Raw genomic sequence first — 16,682 nt, 5'->3', positions numbered from 1 at the left:
AATCTCACATTGCGGCATCACACTTATATGACATGACGACTGAAGGCAGGTAATGTGATATTTTCAAGTGTACACAGGCAAGAACATTCAATGGAATGGCATGCAGTATTGAAATTTATTAATGTTATAAGTGGAATATCATTCTCACTACTTCTACTTATAATCAAGATCAAATGACATGAATGGTAGTAAAGTAGATTAGAGAACATTTCTAGTCTATCAGCAGCTTATATCAAGTTATAACATGCTGTTCTTTTTACTATTATTTGCTCAGCAAGAAGCAGTACAGGGAGGGGGAGGGGGGAGCTCATTAATCTGCTGTGATCTAAAGACTGCAAAAGGCATGGGGTGTAACTAACTGTATAAAATTTACAAGGTATGCTTGGGCAACACAACAGCATGGGTCATCATAAGACTATGAATTACTGGAACACATCTGTCTCTGAGGACCACTTGCAACTCTCTCAATGTGAAATAATTGGGCAACACTTGTGAAAATGTTCTTCCAGTTAGAGTGCAAAGGTTTTTTTTTTTTTTGCTTTGTTTCACTGTAACAAGACCACAAGCACGGCAGCAACTATAAATCAATGGTTGACACACGTAACGTACATTAAAAAAACAAAGATAAGTTCAAAAACTGCATCAAATCGATTTGAAAAATATCATCTTCAATGTTTTTTCGTCTTTTTCTTTTTACAAACTGCCCTTTAGGCAGTGCTAATGCTGGAGTGTTTTGGCATAGAAGTAAAAAAAAAAAGAAAAAGAAAAGTACTCCCATGGTTCCTTTTGAATGTCAAGTAGGTTAGATGAACTGTGCTTCGACTATAGTCCGGTGTCAGGCTCAGGCTGTCTAAAATGATAGGCCAAAGCATGACACCTTTAATCTAGAGATGAACCTACACCATTTTCTGTGTAAATTAAACTAACATAAAGCATGCACTGGCATTGTAATGGTCACAATAATAGTAATAGGCCAATCAAAATGAAAATATAATGTTCCACCACTATGGAGAGAACTGGATCAAGGCAGGGTAGACTCTGGGTGCAACGCCAGTGCACCGAGGAGTCACATGTAAACAACACACACACACTTACACGTAGGGTCAATTTAGAATTACCAATTCATCTGGAGTGCATGTTTTTGGAGTTGGGAGGAAGCCAGAAAACCTGATGAGAACCCACGCAGACAAGGGGAAAACATGCAAACTCCAGACAGAGCGGAACTCGACCCGGGAACCTCCGTGCTGTGCGGCGACAGGAATACCCACTTGTGCCATTGTGCCGCCCATGGATCAAGATCTGGATCATAATGTGGATTGGGGAGCGTATAATCTCTGGAGGGGGCAACGTGTTTAGGGTTGCCCCCTCCAGACAGGGTGGAATAATACAGATTCATGGTCATTTGAAGGAATTTTATATGTCAAAAGTGAGTTGCTATATTGAAAAACAGTTTTAATGAAAATCTGTTTTTTAGTTGCTAACTCAAAAGCAACTGATGATAAAAATGTGATTCCAAAGGCCAGTAGCAGGTTTTGCAAGTGATAAACTGATGATATTATTTAATTTGCCAAGAAGCAAATCTGAGTAAGCAAGGTCATCATGGTGACTCCACATTGTGTGTACTTTTTGAGTTAACCATTTAAAAGTTACAATGACCTTGGTGTAGGTGCACTATGTGTTCTCTTAGGCCCCGTCCACACGATGACATTTTTTTTTTAAACGCAACTTTTTAAAAAAGCATCGACAATGATTCAAGTCCACACGACAGCGTTTTTAAAAAAATCTCCGTAAACGCAGCAGTGAGTTTTCGAAGACGGCTATAAGCATGCCAAACTGTGTGGTGGCAGTATTGAGTCAAATTTTATCCAATGGGAATCCTCCGTGTTTTGCTGTCACAACACACGGGCCCATAAATATGACGTCACAGTGGTTTTCGTCACAGGCAAAACGTCAGCGTTTTTAAAAAGTCCCGGGGATATGTCGTCCACATGACAACGCAGACCCAGCATTTTTTTTAAAAATGCACCTCAGCCAGCGTTTTTAAAAAGTTGTGTTTTCGTTCTGGATGTCTCCATTGTCGTGTGGACGGAAGGCGTAAACGCAACAAAAAAATTGCGTTTTTAAAAAATCCATTATCGCGTGGACGGGGCCTCAGTGTCATCTAGTTACAGTTTGTGAACCATAAGCTGTGTCAGTGACTTTTCATCTTGACAGGACAACATTAGCTAAACCCTTGTGTCTAGCTAATGGTCTAGCTAAACGCGTCTGTCAGATGAGTGGATTAGAAATATATCCTGTTGCCAAGTCATATTTAAATAGAACACTGGGCATTGCAAAATAACTCCAAAGGTTGCAATAGCTGTTGTATGTATTATACAAGCCCTCAGTTCTTACTATAGAAATAGAATTCTATGAAAAACTTTAAATTGTGTTTGCAAACACGTAAAATACAAATTAGTAGTCTTAATTATTCTTTGACCATGGTATAAGCAGAATAATGACCTTTGAGACATCCATAATCAGAAATTAATGAACTCTGCAGGAGCAACTGTCCAGCACGCAGTAGATGAAGGTTGCCTTGGCATCGTTCATTAAATCTTGGTTTATGGATACCTTTTAGGACATTATTCCTTACTTATTAACTTAGGAGCATCCAAGAGTTTCTGTCTTTATTTTATTTCGGTTCTTGAACAGGGACTGAATGATAAAATGCCAACAGAATACAGATGAATGATTTGTGGATTATAGATTTCTGTGTTGTTTTAACACATACAACTTATTTTTTAAAATATTTTACTCACTTATAGAAATCTGCAGTGAACAAACCTGCGTATTACCCATGACCTGTGCCTTCTGCACTGAGGGACGTATCTGGTAGTTGTCAGAACACCTATAAACATCTTTCACAGAAACAATTAGCACACCATCTGTAACTTCCTACCAGTTTACTTGCTCATTGTCAGCATGTCATCTTGTTTTTTGTCCCTCCCCCCAGCACATGCTCCCTCACGGTAAGAATGATGAGGAGCTAGGTCACTGTGAATTAAAATGAATGAGCATAATTGCTTTAATATTGTCTTTGTGTGCAGTGCTTTTCTCTTGATGTTGTGTAAAACATCCCTGAATGGTGGATTGAATTGTCACTAATCTGTTTCCTGATTAGCCTTGAGCACTCGGCAGCGTAGGTCTTTGCATCTATTTTCTACAAGGTACATAGCTGGAAGAAGAAAAAAACAAACAAACAAACAACCATATCTCTGCTGCATTGAGTGTTGAGAGTGAAAGTAAAGGCTAATTACTAATTATGTTTGATATCTCATCATTATTTAGAATACATTTGCCAATAGTTGCATTTAATTGGAAACACTCTCCTTCAAAGCAAAGGATTTCTTTTTTTTTCCTAAGGATTGAAGTTTACTTTAAGGCTTAGAAGCATAAAGTTGTTAATATTTGATCATCTTCAACAGAGTATTTTAAAATGGTGTGAAATGATGGGTATTATAGTTCTCCAGTTCCTGACAACCAGTAGTTGGGGAAATCATGTGAACGTTAAATAATATGATGCCCATCGTGATGACAACACACTGTCTTTCTCTGTTGTGTTACAATAAGAATGTGGCACATCCATCACTGTCATTTTCATTTGGACACAAGTTAACATGTCCAGCAGAAGCTAACATCACAAGAGGCTAAATGGCTAATCAACCCTGACATAACTGGTTTGCTCAGTTGAGCTAAACACTCATTATACATTATTTCATCTGAAGTCGTGTCACATTTGCCTCAAGTAATTGACACTTTGATGCCAGAGCTCTTCATGCACAATTGGAGGATGAATTAAAGGCATGTGGCAGCACATTATATAATACACACAGTATATTTATGATTGCACATGCTTGTTCAGATATCATGTTCCTTTTTGTCTCACAAGTCACAATGGATAAAAACTTGAGCACAGAATGGTTATATTATTCTATTATTCTGATGAAATTCACTCTATAGGAGTCAAAGATGTCAGTTATTTATTTTTCACCTCTGAAGGAAGAATTGAGGAAGAACAAACTTGTCTCTAATTAAATGTGAATGTCATTTTTACTTTACAGCTTATTAACTGACTGTTCAGTTAGTAGGTCTCTCTGAAAACATCATGAACCAATAATACCAATAAAAATAAAAATTTTGTAAATGTGTCATGTTACGCAAATTGTAAAAAATAGTGTTGCATTTATAAAACAAAATACTTTCCATGTGTTAGTTTCCTTTTACATCTAAAGTTATTATTATGGTATTATATCATGATTTTTACTTATACTTTCTGTTCCTTTAAAAAAAATGTTTAAAAGAAGAATTTTTTAAAAGTGCGTGGATTAAAACATGCTTCGATATGTGCAGTTGATTTTTTCAGCAGGGGTAGCAGCTATTAGAATATCTGATACAGATGTGTGATCAAATCAACCCCACAAAGGTTTGAATGGTGTCATTTTGATGCTCAGTGGCAAATGTCAGTTCACTGTTATGTGACAATGATTGCTTATAGATTTATACTTCTGTCTTTCTGCCCCACAGGTTCCCCAGTTACCCGGGTAACAGCTACAGATGCTGATGATCCTGTGTATGGGAACAGCGCTAAACTCGTCTACAGTATATTGGAGGGACAGCCATATTTCTCAATAGATCCAAATTCTGGTGAGTACGGTTTTGTGTGTTTTAACAGTTCAAGTTTTATCACTGTTTTATGGCCAAGAACAATGTCTGTACACTTCTGCATTAAAAATCTTATCAGAAGACATGTCAGAAAACACTGGAGGCCATTTCAGAGTATTTTTGACACATTTGATTCAGATGTTTCTTTGTACTATTAATAACATTTAAGTGCCATACATGCAACAACATAGCAGTACATTGTGTTCATTATGACTGTAAAACATGGAAAAACAGAAGGATGGCACCTCTGTGGAGCTGGCAGAGCTCTTTGTGCTGTTACTCATTGTTTGCCTGACAAAGGCTGACAAAGATCTGTGCGAGATTGAAATGTTGCTTCATTAAATTTAATGGGAACTATTAATAGTGTGCAAATCCTTTGCCTGTCTAACCAATGGAGAACCTAATGTATTACAAAACATAATGAATGAATACCATGGCCAGAATGGGACTAAGATGACAGAAATGGGATTCACAGTGAGACACTGATTACCTTTGTGCATTACTTTACTCATCTTTTTCTTCTTAATGGGACCAGGTGTAGATGTCCCTTTTTATTCGCCCATCCTCAGATAAATGAACTTCCAAGGTCACATCATGTCAAAATGTAGAAATAAGGTTATCAGTATGTAAGTGTGTCCTACTGAGACCTTTGAAATTGCACAAGATCATCAACAAACAAATGATGCGTGTTTAACCACTGTTATTCAGTAGAAGATTCAAATTTTTTTTCATTACCTGAATAAAATATTTTCACAGAAACTCAACATCAACTCACAGTAACTCAACAAGTATACAACAATGTCACAGTGTTTCTCTTTGTAATATGTTGATAGATTTTAACATATTCACAGTAAGCTGTAGGAGACAATCTGAAGAATTAGTTATCTTTTACTAAGTGATGTTATTTTTTAAACAAATGCACAATTTAAAATGTCACTGGGGTTTCTCTGAAATGTGTTTTCACAGGGTTGAGAACATGTCCTTATTTCTGAAAATTTAATATTTTAATGGTATTTTTTTCCACACAACAGCTTGTGCTCAAAGATGTACAGATTCACTCAGCATTTTTCAATAATAATGGAGAAATTCTGACTGAATGAGTGATAAACAATAAAAACTTGAGCAAGATCAACAGTAGCATGGATTATGAAGTGTTATGAATTCAATTAAAATATACCAAATAGCAATAGCAAAAATGTTTGAATATTTAACTCAAATTTGCTTTTTGTCTGTGAAGTCTGAGCTACATGGTTAACTAATTCCGATTGAATGACTATGCATGCACAGTATGCTGTTCATCAGCAAAGTCTTCTTAAAGCAGCCATTTAAGGAGTAGGGTCATCCTTCTAGCAGTATCAGTTTGAAAGCAAACAAAAACATCCAGGCTAATTCATTAATATTTATAGGTGTAAATTGGGTTAAATGCATTGATGTTGTTTAAACTTGGGTGGTAGAGCTGTGTACTACCAACACTGAGGAATTAAAGGCTCTTCCATTAAAACTGCTTTCTGGTAAATCAGCCTCTCTGCTCTCCCAAGGTGTGGACTGAACTTACAGTTTGCACTTTATATGAAATAAAAACACTTGATGAATATCGTTAAATACACAATAAACTCATCATCACTGCATTTGCATTAAAGAAAGAGTCCTACCGCAAAAACTGCATTTGCATAGGCAAATCAGGAAAGCAGTTTTTAAGCTGAACTGATCTTGATAATGGCTCACCTTCATTTTCTCCTCTTATGTCAAGAGGTTTTGCAGTTGGGATAAAAGCCCCTTCTGTCCAGATGAGACACTAATTGGTGACCACTGATTTAAAGAAAGACAGTTAGGGTGAATCTTCAATCCACTGCCAGCAGCTGATACAGTTTCTAGCAGGTGGAGATCTTTAACATGCAACAGTCTTTAGTAGAAAAATGAAAGGCATTCGCAAGGTGACAACTCGGAAAATATGGCACCAAGTATGTCGTTAACTTCTATGTAAATGTCAACATCATTATGTATCTGTAGGGACAACATTTGCAAATACTGAGCTAAAGGCGAGCTGCCATTGTTGGTTTTACTTTAGCAAATTGTGTAACAACAACATGACTGCAAGTAACCCAGCCCATCTGCTTTTTAAAATGCTTACTGATTATCTCTGTGTGAGGATGCTTTTAATATAAGCCTCCCAGCCTCACTTTCCTTCAACCCCTTTTCTCTATAGCTGCTTACATGTTTGTGAGCAGCTACAGCAACAGTACCCTGGTATAACACATTTCTGAGGCAGAAATGTGTTATATCAGGGGAAAAGATATGAAGTAAATAGTTTTAATTAAATCATAAAATAATGTAAAGCCACATGGCAAGGAAAATATATAATAACATAAAAAAGAGATGCGCATGCAGCTGATAAGTGAAACAGAATGAAGATCTGCACAAAGTACTAGAGACTCCTGAACCTTTTAATAAGATAACATTTTAATCTTAAACAGATCCTTGTCAGGCTTGTCAGACAGCTATGACATCACAAACGGAATGCTCCCTGTACACACTAGTTTTGGCTTCTTAGTTCTGGGTGGAGGGGCCCTGCTTTAATTATCCAGAGGAGAAAGTCCATTGAATCATGACAAAAAACATATTAATCAAATTATTAAATGAAATAAAATAAAAATGCCGATGGTGGACCATCAGCTTTTTATACACAGTTGACCTGAACCTGATCTCTGGTTGGTAGCTCTCTTTGCCCGGGACCTTTCTACTTATACTAGCAGGGAATTTTAATTGCTTTCATGGTGTCAGAGTAAGTGATATACAATGGTACAGTATTACATAACCTTTTACCAACTGTAACCCAGTGCCTGCTCATTGCACAAACTGATGAACTGCTCCTACTTTAAAGTCTATGTCGCTCACGCAGCAATTGGTCTTTCTACCTGTAAGCCATGCAGGAAACTGGCCAGGCTGGGTATGGGAGTATGCAGCTGGGAAGCAATATAAAATCATATGTGGAATGATGAATGGATCGATAGATAGATAGATAGATAGATAGATAGATAGACTCTTTAATAATCTCCTTTGAAAAATTACTTATGTCATATGTCAGGATATTGGATAATCATGAACACATTAAGCTCTATTACAGTGTGTTGGGTTGTTTTTGGTATTTTTGCACCCTATACATTTTTTTTTTTAAATCACCACTGACGGGCACAGTAGTACTTTTAGATGACTGCAAGCTGTATAATACACTGACTGTACAGTCACGTAGGTAGTCACATGATACCGTACTTGTATTCAATTGGTTGACAGCATTTACTGTATATTAATTTATACACTAAGAGATACATTTATAGATGTTGGATCAAAATGGATCATCACACAATCACTGTGCCATGTATAAGTATATGTCAGGACCGAGACAGGAGCGGAGACCAGGTGCGTCTGAACTAAAGTCTTTATTCCAGCAAAGGCACACGAGGGAAGCACCGGAAAGACCGGTGCACAAGTCCAGGGAAGCAGAGCGGGATGGGCGGCATGCAGACACGTGAGGACACAGACATGACTTACGGGGAAACAGGCAGGCAGGCAGAGGTACAAGTCTGAGAGGCAGAGTTCATGGTCGGGGACAAAGCAGAGTTCTAATATTATTCCAGGCAGGCAGGTCGGTGTCCAAAAAAAATCCGGGGTCAAGGTAGGAGTCAGGGTGAACTGGCAACAAACAAGGCATCTACACAGAGGACCTGACGCTGGGTCTGTGTTCAAGCCAGGTCTTAATAGTCCGTGATCAGGGGTAAAATTGTGGCAGGTGTGTCTGGGATGATCGGATGCAGGTGTGGGATCTGCGCTGCGGGAAACCCAGCGCGAGGCTGGGGGCGGACCCCGAATCGGGTCATGACAGAACCCCCCCGCCCCTGAGGGACGGCTCCCGAAGTCCCAAAAACAGAATCCATAGTGCCGGGTGGGCGGGAGGGAAGCAACCAGAACAGTCTAATATTCCTCCAACCGGTCCGAATCCAGACCACCGTCGTCATCCTGCCGAGAATCCCTAGGACCCGTGGAGGAAGGAACGGCAGGGACCGGTGGGTCGCGGCCAGTCCCCCTCGGGCGGCCACGTTGAACAGCAGGCTGGTCAGGGTGCAGTCGGGGGAACTCAGTGATGAGGGTCCTGTCCAGGATCCACCTCGCAGGAACCCATGTCCTCTCCTCAGGACCATAACCCTCCCAGTCCACGAGGTACTGTAGACCCCTTCCTCTCCGACGGGACTTCAAGAGACGACGGACGGAGTAGACAGGCTTGTCCTCCAGCAGATGAGGGGGAGGGAGGAGGGGGAGCTGCAGGAACCAATGGACTTTCGTGGACTGGCCAGACCTTGGAGACATGGAAGGTCGGGTGCACTCTCATGGTTGGAGGGAGCTGGAGCCGCACGGCAGTTGGCGAGATGACCCGCTGGATGGGGAATGGACCGATGAACTGTGGAGCCAACTTGCGGGACTCCACCTGGAGCGGGAGGTCCCTGGTGGAGAGCCAGACCTTCTGGCCCTCTCGGTAGGCAGGTGTGGGGGTTCTCCGGTGGTTAGCTCCCGTAGCGTAGCTGGCCGATGACCTCAGCAGGGCGGAGCGGGCGCGGACCCAGGTGTAGCAACATCGTCGGGCGTAGGCGAACACTGACGGGCAGGTAACCTCTCCCTCCTGGCTGGAGAACAGCGGTGGTTGGTACCCATATACACACTGGAATGGGGAGAGTACGGTGGCAGAGCTGGTGAGAGAGTTGTGGGCGTACTCCACCCACAGGAGTTGGTCGTGCCAGGAGCATTGGTTCAGTGACGCCATGCACCGGAGTGCCTTCTCCAACTCCTGGTTAGCCCTCTCTGACTGGCCATTGAACTGGGGATGGAAACCGGAGGTGAGGCTAACTGTGGCCCCCAGCTGCTGACAAAATTGTTTCCAGAATGAGGAGACAAATTGCGTCCCACGGTCTGACACTACATCCTTAGGGAGTCCGTGAAGTCGGAGGACGTGCAGGAGGACCAGTTGGGCAGTCTCTTTTGCCAATGGCAATTTGGGCAGTGGAATAAAATGTGCCATCTTAATGAACCGGTCAACCACCGCTCTGGTGGTCATGCTGACAGAGGGTGGAAGTCCCGTAACAAAGTCCAGGGCAATATGGGACCATGGGCGACTGGGCACCGGCAGGGGTTGTAGAAGTCCAGCTGGGGGGCGACACACGGATTTATTCCGGGTGCAGATAGGGCAGGCTCGTACATAGTCCAGGACATCTTTCTTCAGGCTGGGCCACCAGAACCTTTGGCTGACCAGAGAGGCTGTACGAGTGGAACCGGGGTGGCAGGTCAGATGGGATTCATGACCCCACTGGATGACTGGAGTCCTCAGGTCCTCTGGCACGAACAAATGGTCAGCGGGGCAGGCACTGGGTCCAGACTGATCACGAATGGCCTCTCTCACCCTCTCCTCGACATCACAGGTCAGGGTGGGAAGAACGGGTGTGCCGTCTTGGGGCGAGGCGTCATCCACTGCAAACTGGCGGAAAGTGCGTTAGGCTTAACGTTGCGAGAACCAGGGCGGTAGGACAAGGAGAAGTTGAGCCTGGTGAAAAATAAGTCCCACCGCCTGTCTGGGATTGAGGCTTTTCGCTGAATGATATTTCAGATTTTTATGATCTGTCCATATCAGGAACGGGACGGAAGCGCCCTCCAGCCAGTGACGCCATTCCTCCAGGGCCAGTTTTACCACCAGCAGTTCTCGGTTCCCGATGTCATAGTTGCGCTCAGCTAGCGACAATCGACGGGAGAAAAACGCACAGGGGTGGAGCTTCTCGTCCTCTGCCGAACTGAACTGGCGACAAACAAGGCATCTACACAGAGGATCTGACGCTGGGTCCGTGTTCAAGCCAGGTCTTACTAGTCAGTGATCAGGGGTAAAACTGTGGCAGGTGTGTCTGGGATGATTGGATGCAGGTGTGGGATCTGCGCCGCGGGAAACCCAGCGCGAGGCTGGGGACGGACCCTGAGCCGGGTCATGACAGTATAGCTTACATAGAAGCACAAAGACATTTTTGTTGTTGTTTTTCTAATATTTAGATCAGTCCAGGATATGTAATCAAATGGTAAAAGATCAAACGATCACTGAGGTTTATTCTGCTGTTAAATGTTAGAAATGATTCACCACCGTCTTTAAGACCAGGGGGTAAACGTGTGTGTGCAGAAAAAACAGATGACATACTGTATGTGGATGAGGACAAAGCGCACAAGCCTATCAATGGCCTACATGATAGTTAATGAATGTCCTGTTGGCTAGGTCATCAAAGCTTCAGTGATACGGTATGGTTCAACAGTACGCTGCATTAGTATAACTAAAAAAATACAAGCATGGCTGGACATTCCTGAGTTTCCTGTTTCCGTTAGTTGATTGGACGTCCTAAATGCTAAATAGCTCAGTGCTCATATATTGTTATGTGATATCACTCCATTATGAGTGCAATATAATAACTATAATAATTAATTCTCCCTTTCAAATGCCTACATTTTCAGCAGTGTCATCATCCATAAAGTTATCTCAAAACAGATTTCACATTGGATCTTTAATTGCTTATTCAGTTGACTGTTGAACATGTGTCTGAAAGCCATATGATTAAATAATGCTGAAATTACATTAATAAAAAATGAGATGGAAATTGACTGCTCACAATTTGGAAAACAACACACAATAAACAAGCTTCAAAAAAGGGGAGTAGTTAAATTTATGTACATAATTTTAAACGAGACTCAGTTCAACACAAAGGAACCGGGCTCATCCTCACTGCTAAGGGCATCGCAGTTCCAAAGCATCTTCAGCTGGAATATGGCTTTAGCGGTGCACTGAACGGACAATTTAAGAATTAGTATTCGTGCTTTGTGTGGCTGTGGAGCACATTCAGATGGCTCATTCAAGTCAGCCAGATGTTTTAATGAATGTTAATGAAAAATAAAGGTAAAAGGAAAACAATCATTAGAATGCCTTTGACACTTACAGCAGCATATCAGAAATGAAAATCATTAGATAAATAAACATCATGCCCTAATTCATCCCTCGGTTAATGGTTGGTGGGGGAAAAAAATAGAAAATATCTATGGAAATGAGTGTTTGTCTATCCTTCCCTTTCAGTGATTAAGAATTGATTTGAATAATTAACACTGATCAACAGTGATGAGAATGTTTTTCCAAATAGGATGGTTGAAATATGTTTGTGTTTGTGGAAGAAGGAGTACCCACAATTTGTTTGTACTGTTTTTTTTTATTTAATGGATTCATTTGTTTTTAGTGTAGAAGAGGTAGGCCTGCCTTGTTAATGTTAGTCAGAATAAAATGCTAAAACCATAAAGCTTCTCATAAACTTTTTGCAGGTCACAATTATACACCAACATAGCATACAACCGTCTAAGTTATCTTTAAACGTATAAAACAAATTTTTATCACATCTACAGATATGGGTGCTTCAGCTGCATTATTTTAAAAGTGGGATGAAAGATGCTTTACGAGTGCTTCACAAATAACATAATATTACTGTACTCTGGGCACGACAGTGACGCAGACAAGCACGCAAACCCGGAACTGCCCTGCTAGCGACGCAGCGATGACTATTACAGTATTTACATATATTGAAGGAGGCGCGGTGGCGCAGCGGGTAGTGTTGTAGCTGCGCGGCAAGGCAGTTACGGTTGAGTCCCGCTCTGAGTTTACATGTTCTCCCCGTGTCTGCGTGGGCTCTCCCGGCTAATGGCTAAGTAAGCTTTTGTTATTTCATTTAAACACATTCATTTTAATTCTTCTTCTTTTCCTTTCGGCTTTTCCCTTCAGGGGTCGCCACAAGAAATCAATTTCCTCCATCTAGCCCTGTCCTTTGAATCCTCTTCTCTCACACCAACTACCTTCACGTCCTCCCTCATTACATCCATAAACCTCCCCTTTGGTCTTCCTCTAGGCCTCCTACCTGGTAGTTCAAAGCTCAGCATCCTTCTACCAATATTCACTATCTCTCCTCTGGACATGTCCAAACCATCTCAGTCTGGCTTCTCTGACTTTATCTCCAAGACCTCTAACATGTGCTGTCCCTCTGATGTACTCATTCCTGATCCTATCCTTCCTGGTCACTCCCAGAGAGAACCTCAGCATATTCATCTCTGCTACCTCCAGCTCTGTCTCCTGTCCTTTTCTCAGTGACTCTGTCTCTAAACCAAACAACATCACTGGTCTCACCACAGTTTTGTACACCTTTCCTTTCATTTTAGCTGAAACTCTTCTATCACACATCACACCTGACACTTTCCCCCACCCGTACCATCCTGCCTGTACACGCTTCTTCACCTCTCCATTGCTCTGGACTGTTGACCCTAAGTACTTAAAATCCTCCACCTTCTTGATCTCTTCTCCCTGTAACCTCACTCTTCCACTTGGGTCCCTCTCATTCACACACATGTACTCTGTCTTACTGCAGCTAACCTTCATTCCTCTCCTTTCTAGGACAAACCTCCACCTCTCTAGCTTCTCCTCCACCTGTTCCCTGATCTCACTGCAGATCACAATGTCATCTGCAAACATCATAATCCATGGAGATTCTTGTCTAACCTCGTCTGTCAGCCTGTCAATCACCATAGCGAACAAGAAGGGGCTCAGAACTGATCCCTGATGCAGTCCCACCTCCACCTTGAACTCCTCTGTCACACCTACAGCACACCTCAATACTGTCTTAGAGTCCTCATACATATCCTGCACCATTCTAACATACTTCTCTGCCACTCCAGACTTCCTCATACAATACCACAGTTCCTCTCTGGGCACCCTGTCATAATCTTTCTCCAGATCTACAAAAACACAATGCAGCTCCCTCTGGCCTTCTCTGTACTTCTCTATCAACATTCTCAAAGCAAATACTGCATCTGTAGTACTCTTTTTTGGCATTAAACCATGCTGCTGCTCACAAATGTTCACTTCTGCCTTTAGTCTAGCTTCCACTACTCTTCCCATAACTTCATTGTATGGCTCATCAGCGTTATTCCTCTGTAGTTGCCACAACTCTGCACATCTCCCTTGTTCTTAAAAATGGGAACCAGCACACTTCTCCTCCATTCCTCAGGCATATCACTATCTAAGATCCTGTTGAACAACCCAGTCAGAAACTCTACTGCCACCTCTCCTAGACACTTCCAAACCTCTACAGGTATATATCACCAGGACCGACTGCCTTTCCACTCTTCATCCTCTTCAGTGCCCTCCTCACTTCATCCTGACTAATCTTTGCTACATCCTGGTCCACAACTGTCACCTCTTCTAGTCTTTGTTCTCTCTCATTTTCCACCTTCATCCACTCTTCAAAGTACTCTTCCTATCTTCCCATCACTCTACCGGCACCTGTCAGTAGACTTCCGTCTTTATCCTTAATCACCCTAACCCATCTCTGTCTCTCTGTCTTGCCAACCAGTATAGATCAGTCTCTCCCTCCTTACTGTCCAACCTAGCATACAAGTCATCATAAGCTTCTTGTTTGGCCTTTGCTTCCTATACCTTCACCCTACGCTGCATCTCCCTGTACTCCTGTCTACTCTCCCCAGTCCTCGCAGTGTCCCACTTCTTCTTAGCTAACCTCTTTCTCTGTATACACTCCTCTACCTCCTCATTCCACCACCAAGTCTCCTTATCTACTTTCCTTCCAGATGACACACCAAGTACTCTCCTACCTGTCTCCCAGATCACATTAGCTGTAGTTGTCCAGTCATCTGGAAGCATATCCTGGCCTCCCAGAGCCTGTCTTAACTCCTTCCTAAAAGCCATGCAACACTCTTCCTTCTTCAGCTTCCATGATTTCATCTTCTGCTCTGCCTTTGCCCTCTTCATCTTCCTCACCACCAGAGTCATCCTGCACACCACCATCCTATGCTGTGTGGCTACACTCTCGCCTACCACTACTTTGCAGTCACTGATCTCCTTCAGGTTACACAGTCTACACAAGATGTAGTCTACCTGTGTGCTCCTACCACCACTCTTATAGGTCACCCTATGTTCCTGCCTCTTCTGGAAGAAAGTATTCAGTATAGCCATTTCCAACCTTTTTGCAAAGTCAACTACCATCTGTCCTTCTGCATTCCTCTCCTGGATACCAAACCTGCTCATCACCTCCTCATCACCTGTTTCCTGCAACAAACTGTCCATTGAAGTCTGCACCAATGACATCTCTCTACCTGTGGAGCATACCCTCTAACAACACTGAACATCACACCTTCGATTTCTAGCTGCAGACTCATCACTCTAACCGACACTCTTTTTACCTCCAGGACATTCCTAACAAACTCTCCTTTGAGATAACTCCTACTCCATTTCTCTTCCCATCTACACCATGATAGAACAACTTGAACCCTGCTCCTAAACTTCTAGCCTTGCTTTGCTACCTTTCCACCTGGTCTCCTGGACACACAGTATGTCTACCTTCCTCCTCTGCATCATGTCAACCAACTCTCTGCCTTTTCCTGTCATAGTTCCAACATTCAACGTCCCTACTCTCAGTCCTATACTCTTGGCATTCCTCTTTTCTCTCTTCGTGCGAACACACTTTCCTCCTCTCCTTCTTCGACACATTCTAGAAAAATGTGCAAAAAAATGACAAACTGCATCCTTACCTCACCCAAACACATTCATTTTAATAAATTCCTCACTAACTACAGGATCCATTTTGAATATTTTTTTTTCAGAAGAAAAGACAGGGAGTATTAGATGAGGTAAGGATCCAGTTTGTCTTTTTTTTTTTGCACATTTTTCTAGAACAACCCGCAACTGCGGATGAAGCGTTTTCAGTGGAAAATGAATGTTAATGAATGAATGAATGAATAAACATATTTAGAACTTTTGTGTTATTATTTTTGAATAAATATGTTACTGGATGTCTCTGCAATGCACTGTATCTCCTGTAGTCAGCTGCAATAAGTTACAGCAACACCTGTGAACTGCAAAACGGGAAAGTGACTGAAGACGAGACATTTATATCTGCCTGTTCTTAAAGTAAATGGATGGATGGTTGAATGTTATGGGATCATTCTATTCATTCATTGATATCTATGTAACTTAAAAAAAAGATGATGTTTGCATCTTGTCCTGGAACAAAAAAGGAAATAATACAAACATTAACTTTTAATTACTTTTTCTTGATATAATTTCATGACTTAACAATTTATTAAGGTTACTGAGTAAATCAAAGTGAAACATGTAATGTTTGAATTTGAGAATAGATTATTAAACTGATTAAAGAAATCTTGCTGTATTTGATAAGATTCCATTTTATAAAAATTATATAAACTGCAAGGTAATTCATCACATACAGCCTCGCTGATAAGGTTAATTTGCTGTATATTGTTTGGAATACGCATGACTTGCCGGTTATATACTATAGTTGTTTAAATCATTAGCAAAATGTGTAACCTCCAAAAGCAGAGCTGAACCTGTGATTGTATTGCATCTTTCAAAATGCAAACACAGACAACATCATAACCCCTCCTGCATTTTTCATCATAGCCAAGCATATTGTCATTGTCTGAGGCAGCTCAGAAGCAAGGCAGGTGTCATGCCTAAGTCCCGCTTTTATGAGGGGTTTTATATTCATTTGGTGATCCTGAAGGCCTCTGTTTCCTGAGTGGATTATCCTCATATGCTGGTGTTGAGCCCTTTTTATATTCAGAGCTGTGGCAGAGTCAATAAAGTCCATTCTGCATACAATATTTGAGATTATACAAGACAGACAGCATATTTCACACTCAATCAGAACACAAATGATGGTAGACAGCGGAACATCACATTCAAAAATAAACAACTGATTTCCAGTTCTGGGATTGGCTCAGTTGTGACCAACACACCATACTCACAAAGTATGCTGTGCTTCTGTGTGTATGAATCTGTATAGAAATCTTTAGCTCAGCTGGATTCAGAGTTATTATTTTTTTAAAGTCATAGTTGA

General features: G+C 41.6%; 1 protein-coding gene across 1 annotated transcript in view; it reads left to right on the top strand.

Annotated features, from left to right (window-relative positions):
• The window catches only part of cdh8 (cadherin 8), a 157,321-nt gene that overhangs the window by 96,673 nt on the left and 43,966 nt on the right, over positions 1 to 16,682 (top strand). Inside the window, exon 3 of the mRNA XM_068311272.1 lies at positions 4,567 to 4,686. Coding sequence (XP_068167373.1) covers positions 4,567 to 4,686 — 120 coding nt within the window. The remainder of the gene's footprint in view (positions 1 to 4,566; positions 4,687 to 16,682) is intronic.

Source organism: Antennarius striatus, chromosome 1 (assembly GCF_040054535.1).
Source record: "Antennarius striatus isolate MH-2024 chromosome 1, ASM4005453v1, whole genome shotgun sequence".
NCBI classification, from domain to species: domain Eukaryota; kingdom Metazoa; phylum Chordata; class Actinopteri; order Lophiiformes; family Antennariidae; genus Antennarius; species Antennarius striatus.
The sequence above is the reverse complement of the archived record's forward strand: the minus strand, read 5'-3'. Positions and strand labels throughout refer to the sequence as shown.